The sequence below is a fragment of the Castor canadensis genome, chromosome 12 (assembly GCF_047511655.1).
Source record: "Castor canadensis chromosome 12, mCasCan1.hap1v2, whole genome shotgun sequence".
In the NCBI taxonomy this organism is placed as follows: domain Eukaryota; kingdom Metazoa; phylum Chordata; class Mammalia; order Rodentia; family Castoridae; genus Castor; species Castor canadensis.
Window position 1 is genome coordinate 104,240,884 of NC_133397.1, and position 26,245 is coordinate 104,267,128.

Below are 26,245 nucleotides of genomic sequence, written 5' to 3' on the forward strand. Positions count from 1 at the left end.
CTTACTGGGGTCCTCTGCAGGCCTGGTCTCTGCCTCCTGAGGCAGGTGACTGTCAAAGGGCCAAGTGTCTATGGGCTTATGTGTCAAGTGCCAAGGTTTTCCCATCTGTGATGTGGGAGCTCTAGAAAGCTGGGTTCATTGCTGACAGGAGAGAATTCCAGCAGGGAATCTCGGGGTCCTCTTGCTCACTTCTAGAATCCCAACATGTCTGTTCATGCATCGTCTACGTTTCTGGTTCTGTGGCCACACTTCTCACTTGCAGGTAGATTCCTTAAGACAATCGTCCCTGTGATGCATTTGATTCTGCAATGGAGAGAAGCCAGGAATTCTTAGAAATGGCGAACTTTTCTCCAATTCGATTGTTTGAGAGAGAAGTCATGAACATGATTCAAGACATTATCTTGCTTTAGAAAGTGGATTGTCATGGGTTTAGAGGCACTGAAACATGATTTCTCTGTAATTACAGAAAATCAATGTGAGTTGCAAAATTCATACACAAGTTAATGTTTCCATTATGAGACCCACTTAGACGAGACCAATTCTGTAGAGTCCTGCACCTCCTTTCCACCTGATAAACTGGTTCCTTTCCTTGAAGAAGCTCCAGGCTATGTCTGTCCTGAGCGGCCACTTGTGGAACATAAATGTCAGTGAAGAGATGTGAAAACCTGTGTAAAAGGTTTCAGGGGCTTGCAGGAGCCTTTCAGGAAGCGGTAGATATGGGTCAAATTACACGTGGATTGCAGGCACTTTTTGTCATTTTCTTTTAAATGGTCCTAAGTGGTTCACTCATTTCATTTTAGTGACAACCTGGTATACATAGTGCACAGCACTCTGGGACAGGTAGAGTCAAACAAAGTTCCCTGTCTCCCGAAGTCATCAGGAATACCCGCTGCACAAGACCAAGAGGGAGCTTGTGTTGTGCTGGCCTTAGGAGGAAAGATATTCAGACAAAAGCAGATAAAGAGGAAATGTTGAGAGTGGTTTGTTTGGATTCCCAGTAAGAAGCGAGTCTGGAATCCGCATCTCTCCAGCAAACCTGGTGCTTGGTCACAAGGCACCCCAGCTCTGCAGGTGTGAGCCGGGATCTTTAGTGTGAGCACAGCTCTCCAGGTGTCTGTTGTAACTCAAGGCAAAGAGTCAGTTTCCAGTGTTCAAGGCCAGAAGTAGCCACTGTTCTAAACCAGCACCATGCAGGGCAGATGAATGACCTTGGGTTCCTGGGCACAGCTTCTGTTTGGGTTCTGAAGCTTCCTTGGCAAAACTCTTTCCCCAGGATTCACTGGTGTGCTGTGTGAGGAAAATGTGGACAACTGTGACCCTGATCCTTGCCACCACGGCCAGTGCCAGGACGGCATTGATTCCTACACCTGCCTGTGCAACCCCGGCTACATGGGAGCCATCTGTAGTGACCAGATCGACGAGTGTTACAGCAGCCCCTGCCTGAATGAAGGGCGCTGCATCGACCTGGTGAATGGCTACCAGTGCAACTGCCAGCCAGGCACGTCAGGTGAGACGCCTGGGTTTCCCTGTTCTCAACACAATTTGCACAGATGTCTCCATGTTCTTGACATTTGTGCAGATGCCTCAGAAATGGTCCTGATTCTTAGAGCACCACCAGAACCACAACCACAAACATCTCCACGTAGCAGACACTATTTTGCTTCATCTGATGACTGTGTCTGTGTGTTTTTCCATTAAATGGAATCACAGCACTTCAAAAGATAAAATTATTTTTAAATGAGAACACCCTTGTGTCTTTGTGTGTTTGGTAGTTTTTAATCCCCACAAAGATCAAGGATTCCTTAACCCTCCCCAGTTCTTTTTTTTTCCATGAGGTACTGGGGTTTAAAATCAGGCCCTACTCCTTGAGCCACTCCACCAGCCACCAGCTCTTTTTAGGGGTGGAATTTTTCAAGATAGGCTCTCATGAACTATTTGCTTGGGCTGGCTTAGCACCTTGATCCTCTATCTCCTTAGTATCTAGGATTACAGGCATGAGTCACTGGCTCCTAGCCCACTCTCCCTTCTTTCTAGTTGTGTCCTTTCTCTTTCACTGTGGCAGTGTTTTTCTGCCCTGTGCCTGGTAGGACCTTAGGCACTTGGGGGATCTAAGGGACAGGGGACATTTGCTACCCATCGAGGGGCACCTGAAGTAGAACACACTGCAGGCATTGCTCACTCCCAGTGGCCATTGCTTCTCCCTGACCCTGGGTGAAATCTGTTTGAGGGCCCTCTGCTCAGAGGGAGGTTTGGGATCATTTCCTCAGGCAGCAGCACTTCACAGGTTTTACTGGATTCTGTTTTCCATATTGGAAGTCAGACTGTGGAGACAAGTGTGGCCGATGGATAGAGAAGTTGCATGTCTCAGAGCAAAGGCAAATGTACTAGTGGAAGATTAACCAGTGTGTGCCTTTGCTAGCATGAATTTGCCAATATCAGGGATGATTTATTGAGCGCTCACCTGGACCTAAGGGGAATGGTCCACATAGGGGGCAGAGGTGGGGGAGGTGGTTAGCCACCTTCATTTTGTTGTGCTATTTCCAAATCCATTTCTTCCAACTTGTCAAAGGCCCTGGTCTCCATCCAGCGCCTCACATATGCCAAGTTTGAAAACAAAGTCCTTTTTGAACTGCTCAAGCATACAGAAAACATCCCATGCCCTCACAGCTGAGAATGCCTGCCCCTCCCCACATTTAGATAACTCTCTCAAAGGGCTGAATGGATCTTTGTGAAACCTTCCAAAAGCAATTTGCTTCCGGGCTGGTCCCCAGACATGAGAAATTGCTGTATGAGGAGAAATTTGAGAGATTTACAAGAGTTGAATGGCCGCCTTTGAAATGGAAGGGCTGTTTCAGCCTTTGCTGTCATTCCCACTACCATGAAAACACTGGCAAGCTGGGAGAGTAGTAGGCTGGCGAGCACTGGTCTCCTCTGAGATTATATCACCATGCCAGGGTGGGTCAGCGTGCTTTCAGGGGAGGGCAGAGAGCACATGGTGAAGGTAGGTGTCACTGAAAGTGGCAAGAAGTAAGGAAGATTGGACTGCAGCGGTCAGCGTGCTGGGGAGGGCCCAGAGTCGGGACCCTGCCAGACACATTCCTGCAGCTGTCTGAGGTTAAAGCAAAGAGCTGCAGGCAGCATACAGAATCATCAGTCAGTATGAGGAGTGAATATATGAGTGGTATATCCTAGAGACCTTTATGGAAGTCCATTAGATGAGACATTGTGAGTTGACTGTCGTCGTAAAATGAGAATCTCTGATCCATTTGTAATATGGTGTGTGTTGGTTGCTTGGTGTTTGGGTGGGGTATGGATGGAAGGGGTGCATTGTTCTTGCCAGCTGTAGTTGTGGCACTCATCCACTGGGTGCTTATAGTGAAATGTAGACTACTCACAGTCCTTGTCAGTGCCTTTTCTTGGTGTGTTCTTTTATGATGGTAAACTGTTTAATATTTCTTTTCTTTCGCCTGCAGGTAGAAAAAAAACCATTTGTGCTAGTTGAAAGAACCATTAAGACAGAAGCAAGTGGAAAAAAAAATAGTTTTGTGTAGGTACACGGAGGGTTCTTAGAGATTGTAAAGCATCATGGAACTGTCAGATTTTGGGGAGGATGGCACAAGGCAGGGCATTTTTCACACCATAGATCAAAAGTTCAGTTTTCAGCATGGAAACCCATTGCCTGAGTTTGATCCAGGTGTCCATTCCTGCACACGTGAACCTCAGCCTTGGGGCTGTGGCCTTATTTTATTGCTTGGGCTTCATGGGGCTGGCTGCCTTAAGGGTTGTCAGTCAAGGACCAGAAACGTCTGCCAAAAGACACTCGCTGGTGCAGGTGAATTTGAAATCCCTTTCTCATTTATAGCTAGTAAGCAAGAATTAGCATAGGAAGACAGCATGGTGTTGGAAAGAGGAGAGAGGTGTGGAAATAAGACCAGGCTCAGGTCCCAGCTGTCCTGCTCTCTCTGGTGCTGTACAAGTCAACTATGCCGGTTATATAGTGGGTGTAACTCTGCTGGCTTTGCAGTTTAGCCAAGAGGGTTAGAGAAAAATCATGAAAAGTGCATGTCTCAATAAATTTGTAATGTCATGTTTATTATTAATGAGTATTATAAGACAATTTTTGAGTGAATCAGAATTGTAACATTTTTGTCCTAGAAGTCTTATTTATTTATACCCTTATTGTTAGTTTTTACTTTTAGTTTTTTTTATGCTGCCCATTATTTTTCTGTGATACCCAGAGAGAATCACTAAAATGACATTAAATAAGTAGTGAAGTATCATAAGTATTACATTATATTACTGTTACATATCCATGGTAATGGTAGTGATTGATGTATCTCTGCTACTTAGTTATGTACATCTACCACCAAACCTTAGATAACATAGTCATACCCTTCCATTTATTTGGGAAAGAGGCCAGAAGTAAGCGCGACTGCCAAGATGGTTACCTAACTCTTAAGATCTGTCCTGAGCTTTAGCTCAGCACTGACAGCATCAAGCTTAAGGTGGTATATGTAAGTTCCAAATTTAATTTTGGAAAAGCTTTAATTTTAGTTTTGGCATTAAATACTGTCAGCCATTTTCTTTTAGAATGACAGGTTTATTGCTTTAACTTAATATTTGCTAAATATTCAAATCTGATTAACCTTGGTTTATCTGTTCTTTCAATCAAATGGTGTTCCACGTAGCAGTAGGTTTTCTAGCTCACAACTCTAACAGTTGCCCTTGACACAATGGTTGAACTTGCATACGCAGAAGTACTTTGTGTTTCCTTCCCAGTTCACCACATGCAATGGTAGTGGTATCCTCAAGATTCAAGATTTAAGAAAATTAGCAGAGTTAATAGTTATGACCTCTTCACCAAAGCCATTCTTAGGTGAAACTGGAACCTGTGTTTGTTTAGCTGTGGGCCCATGGAGGTAAGTATACAAATGACTCTGAGCCTGGATTCCTGCTAAGATGCCAGCAGTTTTAGCCTGTTACTTTTGCACCCACAGTATGAATCAATGCAGTGGAAAAGGCAAATCATGGCTAAATGAGTCATAAAATCCTTTTCACCTGAAGATCCCCCTGAGTCTGCACTTTAAGAAGTGTGGCTTTGTTCTGTCAGGGCTGCCTGGCTTCACTATGACTTGGTCACACAGAGAGAGGATCACAAGCAAAAATGTGGTATTTCTGTGATAATATGGAATGGTTTCTCTTTGGTTCTCTTTGCAGGGGTTAATTGTGAAATTAATTTTGATGACTGTGCTAGCAACCCTTGTGTCCATGGAGCCTGTGTGGATGGCATCAATCGTTACAGTTGTGTCTGCTCTCCAGGATTCACAGGTAATGCTCTTGTGTTGGGGGTGGGAGTTCCTTCAGCTCCAACACCTTGGGAAAGTGGCATGGAAGAGAAAATTACTTTTCAAATGTCTCTTTATTTCTTTCTCTGCTTCTGTGCTTCTCTTAACTAGTTCTTTGCCTGCAGACTTTTGCTAAACTGAAACATAACACTTTTTCTCAGTTAGGGTTTTCAGACCATGTGTTTCATGCTACCTGAGAAAGATTCCTAGACAGTCGGTAAGTTTTGTCACTGTGTTTGAGTTAAGCTTCCCCAAAGCCTCCTTTGTTTTCCCATAGGCAGCAGTCAGTGCCTGTGTAAAGCCACATCCAAGGTGAACTTGCATTAAAATACTATTTGTCCTGGGATCCCTCTTCCTCTGGGTAGCTGAATCCACTATGGTTTGGCTAGAATGAGTGAGATCTTTCTGCCCAGGAGGAAGAAAGTAAATAGCTAAAATGACTTCACATGTAACTCTTCCTTAAGTATGAATAGCCAGAGCATTTGCACATGTCCACATGTGTATCCCTATACTTTCTCTCCTCATTTTCCTTATTAATATGACTTTTGTGTTTCACCTTGGTGATCAAAAAGTGCTGGAAAGTACTGAGGAAATCGGACTCTCCCTGACACCTAAGTATGTTATTCGCACCTGCGCTTCCTGGTCAGTGTGCAGGAAGCACAGCAGTGCAGGCACTGCTGGAATAACTCTCCTTTCATAGTTACCACATGGTCATTTGTACCCAGGTGTGAAACTCCTTCAGAGAGAGCCTATCAAAGGGCAGCTAGAGCCAAGTGAAGAGGCTGTGTGGTGTTTGATTGCCAGGAACTCACTGTGCTTTCTATTTCACAAGCGTTGCACTTGCCTGGTATGACTATAGGAGTAGACAGCAATGTCTGTGTCTCCATTGGGTCTCAGTGATTTCTGTTCATTGGAGGTCACTGAAACACCAGGTATAGTGAAAGGTTTCATGCTTAGACCCCACACTGCTGTAGGAGCCTGGTGGACTTGTGCCTCCTGAAAGCTATCACTCTGCAATCAAGTGGCAGCCGACTGAGTACACAGAAATCCCTGCTAGATGGAATGATGGTGTAGTGTTATTAAATGGGCAATATGAAGAGATTGGCTAACATGTATCAAGGACTTATTTTGAGCTAGGTACTAAATTGAGTGCCAAATCTCACTTAGTTATTCCAGCTGTTGTTGTTCTTACGGTAGCAATGAGAAACTCCGAGTTTTTAGTCAGGTTAATGATAATTACCTCAGCAGTCTGACCCCAAAGTCCAGACTCATTGCTCCTGCACTCCCCAGCTAAAACAGGCGCCTAACCTGGTTTCTTTTGGATTTGTATAAGGTTTCTACTGGACTTACTTATTTTTATTTTTGAAATGTCAGTGAATCATACTCGTTCTTGTTAACATTCAGCAACCCAGCAAGGTCAAGGAGGGAGGACATAGGCTAAAAATATTCTAAAATAAACTTAAGGTGTAGCATGAAACTTCATAACCAAGAAATGGAATGTTTTGGTTACTGGGCGGTACCCTGTTCTTGGAACTGTTTTCTGTGTCTGAGATGGTTTTTGTTTTGTTTTGTTTTTTGGGGTTTTTTTGTAAATCAGTTGCTGAAAATATCTAAGATGACTGGTATATACTCATGTGTAGTAAATGTGAGGTGTTTACTTTTTTCTCTTGTTTTATTTTAATACTTCCTCCTATCATTTTGCTAAAGCTTTGAAAAATTTAAAGGAGGCATTTCTTTTGTCTTTTTTAGGGAGTGGCACTGGGGTTTGAGCTCAGGGCCTCACACTTGCTAGGCAGGTCCTCTACTACTTGAGCCACTCCACCAGCCCTACTTTTGTCTTTTTAAGACTAAATTCTGTGTTCTCCTAGGACCTCTAAGTACTTATCTGAATAAATGGGCGAAAGTGAAGAATCATGTGATACTCCTATAAACTACTTTTTAGTTTTACAGAGCACTTCCAAAGGTCTGTTATCTTCCTGAATTCTCCATCAGTTTATGAATGAAGTTCTGCTACCCTCACTTAACAAAAAAGCACCTGAGAGATGGAACTTAATATGTCTGTGTCCTCAACTAGCGAGCTACAAGCGAGGGCTGTGACTCCCTAGAAGGCAGGGACCCCCTCAGTCATCCATTGAAGAGTATCAGCCACCAGGAAACACTCAGTAAATGTTGCCAAATGGATGGCGACATGTGTGGGACTCAAATACAGCAGTACTTTGCTCCTGCTACCCGTCCCAGACCCTAGAGTCTGGACTACACTGTGCTAACACAAACTCATTGAGTACATATGGACTAGGAAACATGGGGTAACTCCTCATTTCATGAGTTACTGAGCCCCGTGAGGCACATTGCTGGCACTGGGCATTTTTGATTCTGATACCCAGTGGATGCTGCATGAGGGTAGGACCTCAGTGTAAAGTAGTAGCCAATCTACACAGTAGACTGCTCAAAGAGACACTTAAAACTCTTACCTAAAGGTGGTGTGAAAATTTGTTCTAGAAAAAATTTGAAAGCCAATGAAGGGCTGAGGATGTAGCTCAGTGGTAGAGTGTTTGCCTAGCATGTGCAAGGTTCCAAATTTGATTTCCAGCACCATACATATATATACCCAGAAGCCCACATGGTGGTTTATGCCTATAATCCTGGCACTCAGGAGGCAGAAGCAGGAGGATCATGAGTTCCTGTCTCAAAACAAACAAACAAACAAACAAAAACCTAAGGGAGGGAGAGAGGAAGGAAGGAAGTTCAGCAAACAAAAAAAGCAAATGAAGAACTTAGAAGGAATGGTATCTGTAGAAATGCTTCCAAAAAGGGACAAAAATGAAGAAGACTGTTTTCCTCTTATCCTTTACTGAATTGCAGGCCCAGGGCAGCTTTGTATATTAGCAATTCTGGTTTATTTCTTGGTGCTGGTAGCAAACATCTCAAAAATTACTGGTTGAGGTCAAAGAAATACCATTTAAAACAAGTTTGTTAATAAAACAAGACCCAGATTATGGGTCTTTACCATGAGAACCACCAATAATGGTTTAGAAAGCAATGGAGAGTGAAAAAATGTTAATACCCATGCTTTAAAGGGTGTGTATCTATTTCATTTGGAATTTCCTGTTCTAAATATAGGGTTGCTCTTTCTTAAATTAAAAAAACGTATATTTTTATCTGAATCGGAACATTGTAGTCTTTAAAATTCATAAATTCCTTCATAACAGTTACTTAACTTCACTCATTTATAGAATTATAGGAATTTAAAATTTTTTACCTCATTTCAGAGTATATAGTTAAATCTCAACTTTTTAACAAATCAAAACAGTTGTATGATTGGCCCATGTTACTTTATTCAACCTAATGCAATGAAGATTTTTTCAGAAGTTCAGTATTGGTTGTATCTTGGAAGAAGAACATATTCACTTCAATTTCATGAACTCCCAGCACCTACATTGTTGGAAGAGGAAAAATAATTATTGTCTAGAGCAGAATTTCTCAAAGTTTGAACCACTTGTACATTTTAAACTGTGGTTTTTGGGCTCCACCCATCACAATTTGTGGTAAGTGGGCCTCAAGAATCTCATTTGAAACAAGAACTACTGGTCTGGCCTGAGAGTCATTGAATTGAACTCACTGAAGCAGAAAATGGATTAATATAGCTCTAAGAATGAAAACAAATAGCTTTTCTTTTTAGTCAATTTAATGATTAAAGTAAGTTAATAGTCCATAGGCTAAGCATTCTAGTTAATATGATTTACTATAGATAGAAATGGAAGAGGTTGATTAGCTAGAAAAAAAATAATAATCTGTGGTAGATCAGCAGAAAGCCTGTTAGGGAAGTTTTTTGTTGTTGTTTCTTTGTTTTGTTTTGTTTTGGTTCTGGGGTTTGAACTCAAGGCCTCATGCTTGCTAGGCAGGAGCTGTACCTCTTGAGCCACTCCGCCAGCCCAGGAAATCTTTGAGTGCACTCATAACTGCACTTGGAGGAGTAGCCATCTTTGGTGACACCTGACATTCTCTTTAATGTCTTGTGAAATTTCCCCATTTCTAAGGTGGAAGGAGAAAGAAATACACATTAAAATGCTGCAAAACAGTCCCAGAGTTTTGTTAATTTTGCTTCATTATCAAATGCAAGTGTCCTTTATGCCTTTCTCACATGACATGTAGTACTTTTGAATGTCTCATTCCTTAAATCTTGCCATATGGTGATTCAGAAAAAGTCTGTGCAGCTGAAGAGTGTCAACATACATGTCTCTTAGTGCTGGTCTGTTCCCTGAGAATCTGGGAGTCCCATGAGTAATATGGCCCCCTTCTCTACAGGGCAGAGATGTAACATTGACATCGATGAGTGCGCCTCCAATCCCTGTCGCAAGGGTGCCACCTGCATCAATGATGTGAATGGTTTCCGCTGTATGTGCCCTGAGGGACCCCATCACCCCAGCTGCTACTCCCAGGTGAACGAGTGCTTGAGCAGCCCCTGCATCCATGGAAACTGTACTGGGGGTCTCAGTGGGTGAGTAGTGCCAGGTGTTCACAATTGCTTATTGACCTGTGTCAGACTATGTGGGTTTTGGGAACTGGTAATGGCCTGAAGTCAGCTGAGGATCAGAACCAGACTTGGCTGAAGGTTTTGGTAGTTGTCATTAAAGTATTTGAGATCAGCATTGTGTCAGCAGAAGCCTACGCTACCATCCTTGACTGAGGACCTAGGTGGGAAATAAGGAATATTGTCTCTTTGTGTACTTCTTGTAAGAGGAGTCCAGATTATTTCATGAGTCTTTGGCAATCCAAGCAGTGTTGTAGCCTGACCTCCCCCCTGCTCAAACATAGCTCAGATTTGATCATTCACCACAACTGTGTGTATTCTGGGAAGAATTGATTCAGCCAACTTTCGACATGGTTCTGATAAAACTTTTCATGCCCCTTAGAGTGATTTTCAGAACCTCGAGTGACCAGAAGTGTCATGAGATGGTCTAAAACTCTTCCTATCACTGTCATAAGACAGAGATTGTGCATTGCCATTAACTTTAAACTCTCAGCAAGTAAGAGAATGAATAATGTATTAGAGATATGTGGGAAATAAAGTTTTTTTAAAAAATAAGTCGACTCAGTATTCTCGTTTCAGCCTTCAAAACACCCTTCTCTATTTACCCTTTGGTACAGATTTCCCATCATCCCCTGATATCACATTCTAAGTGTGAATGGAGTTCAAATTGAAGATCATATATACTGCAGACCCCTTCAGTGCCTTTTCTTGCTCAGTGCCCTAGGTGCTGTCTGAGGCAGTGTTTCAGGTTAGAACAAAGCACAATTCAGGTGTAAGACATCCCAGGAGTTCCTCACTGTGCCAGAGTCTCTGCCTCAGACCTGTTTCCTGGTGTGTCTCTTTTGCACCCAAAACAAAAAATCTTAAATTTGCTTTATCTAAGTTATTTATAAAAAAAAAATAAATAAGCTGGGGAAATGTATCCATGTTAGCATTTCCTTCATATTGGCCCAGTATAGTTGACAAGCCATTGTGTGCATATGAAATTTCACTGTAATGAGTTTCACCAGCTTCTGGGTGAGCCAGAGAAGCACTATGTAGGTGTTTTTACTGAACACACCAGATGGGCCCATGTGATTCACACCATGTGCAAGGTGATACAGTGTAGGTCCATAAAAGAATTAAAATGAAATTAGCTTACTTGAGCACTCCTCAGTCCCTCACTTCTTCACCAACTTCTTTATTTCAGTCTGTGACTCAGTTGTAGATTGTACTTTCATGACAAAAACTCCCATCTTCTTTCAGATATAAGTGCCTCTGTGATGCAGGCTGGGTTGGCACCAACTGTGAAGTGGACAAAAATGAATGTCTTTCTAACCCATGCCAGAATGGAGGAACTTGCGACAATCTGGTGAATGGATACAGGTGTACTTGCAAGAAGGGCTTTAAAGGTGAAAATAGAAATTCATCTTTTAATGTCTCCTGTTTGTCTTCTTGTTGCATCCACTGCTTGGGTCACTTCTCTGTTTCCATTTCTTTCTTTCTTTTTTTGTCATTTACATTGAGAAATTAGTATTTGTGAGGCACTTGGGGAATAAAACCAGGCATGAATACAATTTCTACCTTCAGCCTACCAGGTAAACTGTTGAAAGAGTAATATTTAAGATAGACAATTAAGTCTCTGCTCATGTAGATTTGCACAGGTGTCTAGTTGTGAGCTTCTTGGTGTAGGAGTGGTTATAATGCAGTGGCTATGTGGAAGTAGAAATGCAAATGCTGTGCTTTCTGCAATTATGATAGCAACATCACAGATGCAGTCATGTGTTCAGAAGCCTCTCAACAAACTCTTACACATGACCTAGTCTAAGGTACTTAGCTTTTGTGGCCTTCTGAACAGTGTATAGCAGAGGAAATTATGTCAAATCATTTTTAAACTTGTCACTGTTAGATTTCTACTGTGAATTTTCTCCTGGAACCTCACACGAGATCCATGTGTGGGCACATCATTTATGCTTACATTTACCCACTTATTCATTGACCTCCCCATTCAAAAATGTTTAGAGCCATTTTTATTTGATTATAAGGTAAGCATCCTTAATCTGATTTCAGATTAAGATTTCTCCAAATCTGAAACTTTTGGAGCACCAACATGAAGCTACTAGCGGGAAATTCCACACCTGACCTCAGGGCTTGTTTCAAGAGCAAAATTATTTTAAAATGCTTGTATAAAATTACCTTCAAGCTGTGTGCCATGTGGTCCATAAGACACATAAATGAATTTTCTATTTAAATCTGGGTCCCATCCTCCAGATGGCTTATTATCCATATGTAATTATCCCCCAAGCCACCAAAATTTCAACTTCAAAACACTTCTAGTACCAAGCATTTTGGATAAGGGATAGTCAACCTGTACCTAACTGAGACCATGCATCAGTCATTAATATTCTAATATATTGCACTACATTTGCAAGGAAACTTGTAGGTTCAAAAGCACCTTTCTTTCTTTATCTCATTGAGACTTGCTTATCAAGCAAACTAAATGCCAAATTGTAGGACATAAATTTGTCTGTTCAGACCTCTGTACTCCTAAGCCATCAGTTTCTTCTTTGCAGTGTTGTCGTTTCTCTATTTTAAGGCTCTGTGTAGACCTTATTAAAGATGCAAAGATGTGCAATATGTGGGTTCTATCTTTCTTCCACTAATCCTTCATTACTTTTTTCTTTCATTAATGGAAGTAAATTTCAAGACTTGAATCAAGAGGTAAGAACTTTATGATTTGAGGAAAGGCCACAATGATAGTAGAGACTATGTAAATGAAAGAATGGGCATAAATCAGAAACCTTGATTATGTATTCAAATATTTTCCCTTCTCTGACCAGAAACTTTGTTTCAAAGGGCCCATTTTTAGATCAAAAGCTACAAGGTTCTCATCCTTAATGAGTTTTTCAGTCCACTATTAAGCAGTTACTTGTATTTGGAGGATTACTGGCTCTCAGGCTATTAAAATTGACTGACTGTCCTTTCACCTTTTTGACTAATTGACCATTTATTTTCTGACTGTATGTCAAGGACTTGAGACCAAAATGAAGGAGCAGGGGTTCCAGCATCCTGATGAAGTGAACACGTTTTTGGAGGCATTTAATTTTATCCAACAAGAGAAATGGTCAGCCATGAGTGTCTGACAAAAAGTCACTCTGTCTGTTTTCCTTTTTCTGCCTACAGGCTACAACTGCCAGGTGAATATTGACGAGTGTGCTTCAAATCCATGTCTGAACCAAGGTACCTGCTTTGATGACATCAGTGGCTACACTTGCCACTGTGTGCTGCCCTATACAGGTGGGTGTTGCAGGTGTGCAGGGCCCTGAGTCTCAGTGAGGCAGGTATTTGGGGCAGTGATGCTGCTCCAGGAATTTTTCCCTGGTTGTCCTTTCTGACCTCACTGATCATCTTGAGCTTGGAGAGGTGTGGTGGCAGAAAAACATTTGCTTCCTTGCACTTTTTTGTTTGTTTGTTTTGCAGTGGTAGGGATTGAACTTAGAACCTCAAGCATGTTAGGCAAGCACTCTACCACTGACCTACCCTCCCCCCCAGCCCTGTGTTTAATATTTGAATTTCTTATAGGGACTGGAACCTCGTACATAGGTAGGGGTTTTAGTTCATCATTAGGATGGACCATGTGTTTTCATAAATGTTGCTATTAGTCCTAGTTTCAATAACAGAGCTACCATTTATTGGTAATTACTATTTTATTGTGCTGGCAATTGAACGTAGGACTTCACACATGCTAGGCAAGTATTCTAACACTGAGCTATACTTCCCCAGACACATTGCATACCTTGGGTTATTTCATGTTGCATTGAATAATTCCACAATGTAGAATTTCCTGTCACCATTTCACCCCTTAGGAAACTGAGGCAAAGGGAAGTCACAAGGATAAGAGGAGGATCTAGGATATGCCTAGATGTCTCTGGATGCAAAAGTTTCACACTAAATGCCATTCTCTCATCACACTCAGTACCTCTGTTTCTCTCAGAAGTGTCTCCCCTTGTTTCAGGTGGTATTTGTGGCATGTGCTTGGGACATTTCTTCCTGTTTTCTCCTTTCTCATTATTGCTGTCTTGTGTTGGTTGCATTTGTGTACCCTGTTCACCTTCATGTCATCCATTTTCTTTGCCCATGGGGAGCAAAACAGAAACTTGACTGTGGCGTTGCCTGTTTCAACAGTGCACAGCTTGCAAATGGCAGAGTTGTGACTCCCAGGAGTCTTGCGCTGTTAGTAGCAAATCACAGTGACTTAGCAGCATCATGGTCATAACATGACTGAAAGACTTGACTCTACACTGTTATCTTTGCCCATTAGGAGAACAGGATGCAAGCCAACTGCTTTCAACCTGCCGGCTTATAAAATCAAGGTTACAGGAGGCCTTCGCAGAAAAAGGCAGTGTAAAAAATGTCATTGACAGAAGAGGCGCAGATCCAGTTTGTTGGCAGTGAGATTACTGCGCTCCATACTATAAAGACTGAGAATTGGGGTGTGCCCAGGTGCTACCACACTCAGCCACATCACAGTTTAACTGCTGTGTGTCTTGGTTGTCCTCTGACGTTGAGATAATCTAGTTTGTCATCATGCACTAAGATGACATCAACTGTACTAAAATGTTTGGCAACATGAAAGGTATTGATTTTTCTTTAATGAATCCCAGTTAAAGAATTGACAACATGTGACCTAGGAGATGGAAATCTGAACACAACACTCTTCAGGTTGGCATTTTGGTTCTGGGTGGCCCATGACTCTAAGCTTAGTCCAGTTGAGCATCATTAAGGAAGTAAATAAAGCATCACTGCTCCTCTGTCACCTCTATTTTGCCTCAGATGCATAATAAACTAGTTGGAGGCCAGGCACAGTGGCTCACGCCTGTAATTCTAACAATTTAGGAGGCAGAGATTGGGAGGATCATGGTTTGAGGCCACCTAGAGCAAAAAGTTTGTGAGACCCTATCTCAGCCAATGGCTATGCAGGAAAGCATAAATAGGATTGTGGTCCAGGCTGACCAGGAGCACATAAAGCAAGATCCTATCTCAAAAATAACCAATGCAAAAAGAGCTGACAGAGTGACTCAAGTGATAGAACACTTGCCTAGCCCTGAATTCAACGCCCAATACTATAAAAAAAAAAGTTGCAAATATTTTGGTGAAGTTTTGTGACATTTTCTTCCTTTGATTACAAAGTTTTAGAATGAAATTTGAAATTGAGTTAGTTGTAATTGGACTTCAAAAACAATTAGATCCCCTTTTAGTAGAAGCATTCTGCAATTTGTTTGCTTTAAGTCACACCTGACACACTAAGGCAGTATGAGGACTGGGGGTGGTGACAAGTATCAGTGCTCACTGATACCTCAGTAGGTTGATAGGGACCTGGCAGACTAGCTGCTTTGTGCTTCCCACCTCTGCTGCAGCCTCCGGGAAGCCTCTCCCTAGAACAGGCCTCTGAGGTGTTAGGAGCAGGATGCCATGCAGGGGTGTCTGCAGGCTGAAAGTCTCAGCCATGGATAGGGGAAGTGATCTTGTCAGATGAATGAACCTCTCGTGGGGCCACAGTGTGCTCACGCTGTGCAGCGGCCCTTTGCTAATAAGTACTTAGTGTGCATTTTCTCATTCAGTCCTCAAAGATCCTGTCTGAGTACCGGCTCTCCTAACAGCTATTCTCCCTCTCTCCTTGCCTCAGCAGGTTCTTGCTATGCACTGGGCCTCAAACTCATGGTCCTCCTGCCTCAGCCTCCCAAGTGCTGGGACTACAGGTGTGCTCCACCACACCTCGCTACTAATTCTCTTTTTGTTCATGAAAAAGGTGCAGAGAAGATAAATAAATAACTTGCTCAAGGTCACAACACAGCAGTGTCTGCCGAGACAGAAAGCACCAAGGGTCTCTCAGATTCCAGAAAGCCCATGAGCTCGTCCTGGGTTTACAACTTGGAGACCTTTTCCTTTCCTTGGCTGGTTCTCTATCAGAAACTGTCATTTGCTTTTCAGGCAAGAATTGTCAAACCGTGTTGGCTCCCTGTTCCCCAAACCCTTGTGAGAATGCTGCTGTTTGTAAAGAGGCACCAAATTTTGAGAGTTACACCTGCTTGTGCGCTCCTGGCTGGCAAGGTAATCACATGGGGTGGAGAGGGCAGGCATAGGCACTCTGCTCTTGACACCACATGGTCAGGTCAGCAGACAACATGGAATGCCCTGGGCTTTCGAGGCCTGCAGTTCTGGGTTTTTTGCGGTACTGGGGTTTGAACCTAGGGCCTTGCACTCACTAGGCTTGTGCTGTACCACTCGAGCCACACCCCACCCAGAGGGTTGCTGTCTTTGTGAAGAACTCAGTGTCTGCCCAGGAGCTACTGACTGGAAAGGCTCACAAAGCCTTCCCACTGTCCGTGTCTTTGGCGCCCTCTAGTGGCTGGAAGACTCCATCCCCCAGGTCTCAAGTCATGATGGTCTTTCTGGGGGAAATTTTAGCCCCTTGGCAACAACTTCCCAGGCACTTCCTGGAAGTCCTTGAAGCAGAAGACTAAGCAGGTGTCCTTGCAGTAGCTGGCCCAGCCCTCCTCAGCTCAGGCCATGCCTGGATTTCTATGGGAATCAGCCTCCAAGGACCGGGTGTTCCTTATTTGTAGGTCAGCGCTGCACTGTTGACATTGATGAGTGTGTGTCCAAGCCCTGCACGAACCATGGCCTGTGCCACAACACCCAGGGCAGCTACATGTGTGAGTGTCTGCCGGGCTTCAGTGGTATGGACTGTGAGGAGGACATCGATGACTGCCTTGCCAGTGAGTATAGCTGCCAGCTCATGGGCCCTGGGGAGGGGACAGCTCTCAGGGAGACAGGGGCTGAACACAGTGGAGGTCACTGCAGCTCGTGCTGACCTCGGTCAGATCAGACATTCATGTAGTATCATAAAACTAGGACTTCTGATTCTTTTGAAGCTACTGTCTTTAGGATTCATGGCAACACGATCTCTTTCAAGTTTTCTCTGTGACATTTTAAACATTGTCAGATGCTGTGGTAGCTTTCTGATACATAAGCATACAAAACACTGCAAGCATTTTAAGTGTATAATTCTTAAAAATTTGGAATGATCACCGAAACCATCATGCATGATAATGAGTATACTGAACATACTAACCCCCTAACGACGTTCTCATCCATGTGTAATTTCATCTTTGCTCCCACTTCCTATCTAGTGACTTCCTGTCACTGTAGTCACTATGGTTTTGTTGTTACTTTTGTCATTTTATATAGATGAAATCATATTAGCATACTCTTTGGGAGGGGTGTTTCAATCAGCATAATGTTTGAGACTGTTCCATGTTGTCACTTTTGACAATAGTTATTTCTGTTTTGCTGATGAGTGCCGTTCCACCCCAGGTGTACTGTATGCAAATTGATCATTGCTTATTCATAATGCTTAGAAAGTTGTTTCAGATTTTTTTGGATTTTAAAATATTAGCATATACATAGGGAGACATCATAGGAATGGGGCTCAGATCTGAAAATGAAATTCATTTTTGTTTTCCTATATTGTTTATATACATTGCCTAAAGGTAACCTTATACAATAATGCACGTACATTTTTATGGCAGCCCATAACATGAAGTCAGGTGTGGAACTTTACACTTGTGTCATCATGTTGATACTCAAAGAATTTCAGATTTTGGAACATTTCAAAACTTATATTTTCATATTAGGGATTCTTAGCTTCTGCTATAGTTTTACTCACTGGTTGATATCCTTTTGGGTTTTGGGAGTTTTTTGTTTTGTTTTGTTTGTTTGTTTTTGAGGGATTACAGATAAAGCTATTGTGAATGAGTCTTTGTGTAGCTACATGGTTTCATTTCTCTTGTGTAAGTACCTAGGAGTACAGTGGGTGAGTCTTGTGGTAAGTGTATGTTCAGTTTTTAAAAAATCGGCCAAATGTTTTCCAGGGTGGTTGTACTATTTTTATTCCCACCAGAACTGTATAAAACAACTTGTTAAATTTCATGCTCGATAACACTTGGTCATGTCAGTCATTTTACTGTAGCTCTTCGGGGCATCCAGTGGCATTTGTTTGTGGTTCTCACTTGTGTTACCCTGTTTGCTAGTGATGCTGACCACCTTTCATGTGCTTTTGCTATCCGTGTATCTTCTGTGGTGAAATATCTACTCAAGTCTTTTGCCCATTTAAAAAACTCTTTGTCCTTTGAGTTGAAAGAGTTCTTTATATTCTTAGATACAAATTCTTTGTCAGATACTTGCTTTGTTACTTTTCTTTCATGTTTATGGCATCTCTTTTGCTTTCTTTTTGAAGAGGAAGATTTTAATATTAATGAAACAGTGTACTTTTAATACATGCTTCATGCATCCTGTTTTGTAAGTCTTTGCCTGACTCAGAGTCACTGAGGTTTATTTCTTATGCTTTCTTCTAAAAATTTCATCCTTTTTGCTCTTTCTGTTTTCTGGAACAGTTTATATAATTGGTATTATTTCTTCCAAACACCTAGGCATGAAAATCTTCTTTGTGGCAAAGTTTTAAACTATAAATTGAATTCTTCCAGTACATGTAGTGCTACACAGGCTACCTGGTTTTGTGTCTATCAAAGAATTACTATAATTTATTTCAGTTTTCAAATTTGTTAGCACAGAGTCATTTCTGAATTCTCTTACTGTATTTTTAACAGTCTGTAACATTGTGATTTTCCTTGTCTTTTTATGATATTGATAATTTATTCTTTCTCTGTGTAAGAAGGAGAAGAATGTCTACTTTGGTGCATTTTTTGTTTTGAGGAGTGTTCTATAAATGTCATAAATTTAGATTGGTTAATAGTGTTATTCTTTTATATCCTTCCTGATTTTCTATCTCTTTTATCAATTACTCAGACAGAGGTAGTGAAATCTTCCAAAATCATTGTATATTTATCTACTCCTCTGTTAGCTTTAGCTAAGGTATTATGAATCTCTAATTTTAAGCATATATACATTTATGATTGCTGTGTCCTCTTGAATTGACACCTTTATCATTATGAAGCAACCTTCTTTAATCCTTGTTAGTATTTCTTGCTCTGAAGCCTACTTTTCCTGGTATTGATGTAGTCACTCTAGCTTTCTTTAGATTATCATTTTTCCATCTTTTGACCTATTTGTATCTCTGAAATGGGTTTCTTGTATGTTGTATCTTGTCTTTTTTGTCCTCCACTATGGCAGTGTTTGACTTTTAATTGAGGTATTTTAGTTTTTTGAAAGATGGGGTTCAAAATTTGCCATCTTGCTTTACCATTTTTTTCTTTGTTACTGATTGAATTTCTCTTTTTTCTGCCATCTTTTGGATAATTGAGTGATTGTTTTTCTTGGTGAGCCTGGAATTTGAACTCATAGCTTTGTTCTTGCTAGGCAGGCACTCTGTTGCTTGAGCCATGTCTCCAGACTTTTTTGCTCTAGCTATTACGTTCATAAGGTCTTGCTTTTTGCCCAGGCAGACCTGGACTAAGATCTTCCTGTGTATGTTTCCTACCATTGCTTGAATGACTGGTGTATAACACCAGGCCCAGCTTTTTTCCATTGGGATGGTATCTTGCAAACTTTATTGCTGGATTGGCCTCTAACCTTCCATTCTCAGCCTTCAAAGTAGCTTGGATTATAGGCTTCAGCCCCTGGTGTCTAGATCTTCTTTGCATCTTTCATTAGAAATCTGTCAGGCTGTTTGACATTGTTCTTCTATTTACTAGTGTTCTTTTCATTTTAAAGTGTTTCAGCCACCACCCCAATGTTTTATTTTCAGATATGTATGTTATGTGCACGTGTGCGTGCTTGTGTGTGCTGGCAGTACCAGGGATTGAACTAAGGGCCTCATATTCGCCAGGCAAGCACCCCATATATATACACATATATATGTATGTGTGTGTATATGTAGGTGGTGCTGGGGTTTGAACACAGGGTTTCACCCTTAGTAGGCAGGTGCTCTACCACTTGCACACTCTGCCAGTATCTTGCTACATTTTTAGCTTCACTAATCAGTTCCTCTTTACTGTCTCATTTGCTGTTAATCCCATCTAGTACATTCTTCTCTCAGATACTGTATTTGTTTCCTTTAGGATTTCTATTTGAGTCTTATAACCTTATCTCTTTCTTTATCATATTCATACTTTCTTTTCTTCTTGAACATATGGAGTATAGTGACTTTATAGTTGTCAACAGTTTTTTTGTTTGATTTTGTTTCTTTGTCCTGTCTATCACTATACCCTATGGGAAATTCCTGGTCTGTTTCTATTCATGATCTTTCTTCTCTTACAAACAGTATTTTCCTGCTTCTTTGTCTGTCTGGCAATTTTTTTTAATCAGATGCTATACATGAAGTGAGACCAGCAACATTTATAATGAGTTTAAATTTAAAGTATGGTGAATTTCTAAAAGATTGTGTGGAAATCACAGTTTACTGTGTACTGAGATTGATAAAGGACAAAATAATGTTTATAGTTGCTTTAATGACTGTACTGAGTCTTAGAATGGAATCAGTGTAACAGATAAATGAGGTGTGTTGAATGTCATTCCAATAAAATAGGGCCACTCTGCCCTTTTGTGCAGTGTTAAGTTTTCTTTTTAAATTTATGACTTTTAAAATTATATTGTAAGGTCCATAAGAGCAGTAGCTGTATTTTGATTTTCTTTTTCTGATTCGTATGTCATCCATACTGTGGAAGGCCTGGGCATGATTGGAGCTCAAAATCTGTTGATTAATTGCTATGAATGTAATGTGTTTCAAGATCCAGCTCTTTGATATTTAAAATTGTTTTTAAAAAGTACCACTTCCTGAGGCTACCTAAAACTTAAAGAAATAAAGGAAGTGAGAGAGATGCACAGGAAGATGACTGCCTTATATAATGTTCCTGGAACAAAATGACTACATCTATTCTGTCCCCCACCACCACATACACTTCTAGAAAATATTGACTAATATTCCAGATGACTTGTGCGTTGAACTACATAATTGATTTACAAATGTGTGGAGAGCCAATGCAAATTCATGACTATTATCTTTATAAAACAATGGTGATATAATGAAGTTTATCTGAATTATCAAACACTTTAAAAATCTCAGACAGGTGTTACAGAATTCATTTTCATAAATGGGGGAGTCAGGGGAAAATCGATAAAAAGAAGCCAAACGTAAAAGTTGGAACTGTGCTCCCTTAGCATGACTTGGCTCAGGATTTTCCTCCTTATGAGTTTAAGATTAAACTGATGTTGTTCTAAGATCTTATTCTTTTGTAATGCCTTAGACCCTTGCCAGAATGGAGGCTCCTGTATAGATGGAGTGAATACTTTCTCCTGCCTGTGCCTTCCTGGCTTCATTGGAGAAAAGTGCCAGACAGACATGAATGAGTGTCTGAGTGAACCCTGTAAGAATGGAGGGACCTGCTCTGACTATGTGAACAGTTACACCTGCAAGTGCCAGGCAGGATTCGACGGAGTCCATTGTGAGCACAACATTGATGAGTGCACCGAGAGGTGAGCAGCATCAGTGCCTTGTGGGCAACGGGAGAAAGAGAAGGAAACTTCAGGGTGCAGTGCTAAGATTATGGGTAAGGGATGAGGACTTTGCTTGGGTCCTACTCCACAATCCTCTCTCATTGCCCAGTTCCCAAGCATAAAGTTGGAAGGTCAAAGGTCAGAGGTTAAAATGCTTAGTGAGCTAGGTCTTCATTTGTTTCTTATGGAACAGAAAGAGAAATAATTGTTCTGTTCTCCCCTTAGTTTCTTGTTCATTTCAGTTGAAATCCTGTTTCTTTGCAGTTTTGTTACCACTGTTGTAGTAATTTCTGGGAGGTTTGTTTCATTTCATTTTATTATGTTAACACATTTACTCTGTTTCTCTTTCATAAAGAAACATAGAGTTAAAGACTATTTACTTGGCATTTTCCATAGGGAGCAAATTGACTTGGTATGTAGAAAAGCACAGCAGGATTGGGCAAAAGCTGGAAACTTCACTTTCCCTAGGAATGTAGATAGAGTACACTCCACTTTAACTACCCCACGTTTGGTTGGCTTCCAACACTCTTATCTGGTTTAGGAAAAATAAAACTTACTAGATATAGTAATCTGAGATGTTGCCTCCGTAACATTTTAGATTTCTAGAAGCTTTACTTTTCAGTCACAGGACAGAGAACCAGATTTCATAGTTGATACTGGTTTCCTGTTTTCTCCTCAGCTCGTGTTTCAATGGTGGCACGTGTGTTGATGGGATCAACTCCTTCTCTTGCCTGTGCCCTGTGGGTTTCACTGGTCCCTTCTGCCTCCACGAGATCAATGAGTGTAACTCTCATCCGTGCCTGAATGAGGGAACATGTGTTGATGGTCTGGGTACCTACCGCTGTACCTGCCCCTTGGGCTACACTGGGAAAAACTGTCAGGTAATTAATTTCCCTCCCATTCCTCAGCATCCCCAGAGTGGCTGTGTCACACTGTTTCCTATCTGGGTAGAGTAAGGCCCTTCCCAAAGAGAAGTTTGTGATCTCAGGTTGCTGTGAGGTAAATCTGGGTAACATTCTTAGTAGCTGGTAGATTCCTAACAGCACCATGGTGTTGACTAGTGAATGTAAGGCTGTCTGAAGAAGCTGCCCAAAAACTGCAGAAAATCATGTTTGGCAAAGAAAGCACACAGATACCTTTCACATCAGAAGCACAAGAGGGAGGCATGTTTCTCATCTCTGTGACAAACCCGAGATAAACAACTTAAAAGCAGGAAGAATTTACTTTGGCTCAGTTTCAGAAGTTTTGGCATATGATAGGTTCCATGTTTCTGGGCCTTTGGCAAAGCTGAACATCATGGAGGTGGGACTGTGTGGAGGAAAAGGCTGTTCACCTCATGGCAACCTAGAAAGAGGGAAAGGAAGGAGCCCAGAACAAGATACAGCCCCTAAGAGCACATCCGCAGTGACACACTTCCCTCAGCTAAGCACTGTGGTATTATATGCCAAAGTTTCCAGAACCTCCCAAAATAGCACCACCATCTGGAGACAAAGCCCTCAACACACCAGCTTGTGGGGGGCATTTCTTATTCAAATCGTAAAAGAGAGAATAATCAAAATAAAACCTTTAAAGTCAGGTGCAACATCTAAGGAGCTAATAATAATTACATGTTTTGCGATGTAACATTTTCAAAGCCAAATTATATACATATCTTTTAAATTCAAATATAGCCAGGCACAATAGCTTGCAACTGTAATCCCAGCCATAAAAAATATATGTAATATATAAAATCCATATTTTATATAATGTATACACACATTTTCATATAATCTTGAAATGGAAGGAGCTCTAATAGGGGACTAATCTAACTTTTCAATTCATGAAAGAGAATTGACCACCCCCCTCCCCTCTGGCAAGATTCCATACCAGATAGCACTGTGTTTAATTTTATTCTGTTTTACTTCTTCAACAATGAGCTAGTACCAGAACTCAAAAACTTACAGATAAATTACTATATAACTTGACTTACAGATATGCTTCAGTGGGGCTTTGTTGTATTAGACATGCCAACAACCACGCCATTTTAAACAGCTTGGTGCTGATTCTATGGCTCAAGAGAACATTCCTTTTTGGGGTCTTGCTGCTCTACTAGTATAGATAAAGTGCTGGGGACACCCTCTTCCTGCCACCTCTGGCTCCTTCTTTGAGCCAAGTCTCTGTTGGGAATGTCACCTTCTTCTCTGCCTCATTTTTTCATAAGCCTTACTTTCTCCCCTTCACAGGAAGTTTTTTGACAGCTTTAGGCCTTTAAGTCCTTTTACTCATATTCCCCATAGACAGGGTTTGTCAAGACCAGTGTGAATTTTGCAAAGGGAGAATGAAACTGTTCAATAGCTTCATTTTTCTTTAGAGCCTTACAGTATGGCCACATGTGTACATATAACCATATCTAGATTGTTGAGAACCTACTGGGTTTCTTGAGTTCTTAAACATCTGTGGTAAAAACTTTTTCAATAGCAGTGCTCAGAGAAACTATATAAAAATGATGAGCTGTACATGGCACACTGGATCTACTTAAAGGCTCGGATGAGGGTTCATTTTTTTTCTTTTTGAATTAATATGCTTTCCTTTGATTTCTTATGATGCAGTGCAACTTATTTTCTTCATTTCTGGTATTTGAATTTTGATATATATGCACCCCTGCTTGTGTTTCAGACCCTGGTGAACCTCTGCAATCGGTCTCCATGTAAAAACAACGGTACTTGTGTTCAAGAAAAGGCAGAGTCCCGATGCCTGTGTCCATCTGGGTGGACTGGTGCATACTGTGATGTGCCCAACATCTCCTGTAATTTGGCAGCCTCTCTCAAAGGTGAGCTCTAACCCTGGGGCTCAAAGGTCATTCACTGACATGTTGATGACTGGTCAGTGGCACTTTAGGGCCGATAATATTATTATTGTGGGATAAGAGGGAAGGACAGATAGTAGTGAGTGAGCAGGGATCTGGAGAAAGGTAGAGGAACAGGTTTAGAGAACCCAAAAGGAAAGGTGTTCGAAATGAAAACAAGGCATATTCCACTTTCAGGGCACATTGATTTTTAATGCATATCTGGTGCTGAGGCTTGTGAAGAACTAGACAAAATTTAAGAATAGAATGTAAGCCACTGATGACCAGCTTAGATTCACTTCATCAGTTAATCTGAACCTTATATTCTTATGTTCTCTTCCTTGCAATGACGCTTCTTTCTCTGCTGGATTCCCAGGTGTGCCTGTTGGGCACTTATGCCAGCACTCAGGCATCTGCATCAATGCTGGCAACACTCACCACTGCCAGTGCCCACTGGGCTACACGGGGAGCTACTGCGAGCAGCAGCTGGACGAGTGTGCATCCAATCCCTGCCAGCATGGTGCCACCTGCAGTGACTTCATTGGAGGGTACAGATGTGAGGTGAGGAAGATGAGTGAGCAGGGGTCAGAGAGCTTCCAGGAGATGGTTCAATGTAGGAGCACTGTGGCATTGAGTTTAACTGCTTGTGTCTTATGTTGACAGTTTATAGATTTTTATCAGTTGTCATCATTGTGTTTATCAATCACTGAGTTTTTTTTTTCACCCTTGCTATGCAATACAATAGCATAACCCTAGCAAAATACTTGTATACAGGTCTGGAACCTTCCCTTCTCAACAGGATTGATCCCTGGATTTGGAGCCAACAGCTACTTGCAGAGTGCATTTCACAGGCCCATCTAGCATAGGGACCACTGGAACCTCTCTGAATAGCAACTGAGATAGCAGAAGCCACTTCACGGAGTGTCTTTTAGTCTTGTGTCATCTTTGTGTACAGTTGCTGACCAGTCAACTAATAATTCTCTCAAACAAAAGTGTTGGTTCACCTCTTTTTCCATAGCACCATGCTAAGTGTTACATGTGTATATTTTGAGTGTGCATCTTTTTAATGTCTGGGCTAGTAATGGTTAGAACAAGATATTAACAAAACACCAGCGAGGTGAATTTGGTACCAGTTCAGACCACCAAGCAACAGAAAAACCTTTTCTTCTCTGCTGTTACCTAGGTTTTTTTCTTCACAGCAGGCTAGATCTATTAGTTCAAAAGCCTACCAGTGCCAAATTCAACTTTTTACACATCAATTTGTTTTCAACAGTTCTGCCCAGATGAGCGGAATATTAGCCATTTAGATTCTGGCAGTCTGGCCTATCCTGCAAAATACCCCAAATCCCCTAACCATAGATAAGTTAACCCCAAGGTTAGCTGCTGGGTATTGAGGGGGTGGGGGGGAGAGGGAGGGGGCGGAGTGGGTGGTAAGGGAGGGGGTGGGGGCAGGGGGGAGAAATGACCCAAGCCTTGTATGCACATATGAATAAAAAAAAAAAAAAACCCAAGGCTACAAAGACCCAGCAGATAACTACCCTGAGATCTCCTGCTGTTAGTCTGCTGAGTGGTAGCATTGGATGCTGCTCTTTGGAGCTCTTTCATCCTGAGATCTCCTGCTGAGTGGTGGCACCACCTAGATTCTTAAGCCCCTCTCCCAGAGGTCTCTTGTTTTCCTCCACTCACCCCCACTCCAACATACTCCTTATCCCCTGGGTAGTCTCATGCTCTGAGGGACTTCTTTGCATGCAAACTTGTCAACGTGTTACCCAAGTAAAAAACTACCTCACAGTCATATCTTTCTCCTTGATCAACATTGAATTTCTCCCAACCTCTACATCAACCACAGCCATCCCTACCTTCTGCCCTTTCTGCATCTCTGTGTTTCCTACATATGCATGTGGTTTTCTGAACCTAGAGATGTCTTTACTGCTTGAGTCATAGGGTCCTCATCCCATAGGAAGGAAAGCGTGTTTTAAAGATGTGGAAAACTGTACTCAGGAGGAAGAGAGTTTCACACAGGATTTGTATTGGGCATAACCTGTAGAATAT

General features: G+C 41.6%; 1 protein-coding gene across 2 annotated transcripts in view; it reads left to right on the forward strand.

Moving 5' to 3' along the window:
• Notch2 (notch receptor 2) overlaps positions 1-26,245 on the forward strand; it is a 178,466-nt gene that overhangs the window by 129,704 nt on the left and 22,517 nt on the right. For both annotated transcript variants that reach the window (XM_074050641.1, XM_074050642.1), the window contains 11 exons: positions 1,274-1,507; positions 5,218-5,328; positions 9,651-9,843; positions 11,122-11,267; positions 13,039-13,152; positions 15,847-15,966; positions 16,482-16,634; positions 21,120-21,348; positions 22,049-22,250; positions 24,025-24,178; positions 24,570-24,754. In XM_074050641.1, coding sequence (XP_073906742.1) covers positions 1,274-1,507; positions 5,218-5,328; positions 9,651-9,843; positions 11,122-11,267; positions 13,039-13,152; positions 15,847-15,966; positions 16,482-16,634; positions 21,120-21,348; positions 22,049-22,250; positions 24,025-24,178; positions 24,570-24,754 — 1,841 coding nt within the window. The remainder of the gene's footprint in view (positions 1-1,273; positions 1,508-5,217; positions 5,329-9,650; positions 9,844-11,121; positions 11,268-13,038; positions 13,153-15,846; positions 15,967-16,481; positions 16,635-21,119; positions 21,349-22,048; positions 22,251-24,024; positions 24,179-24,569; positions 24,755-26,245) is intronic.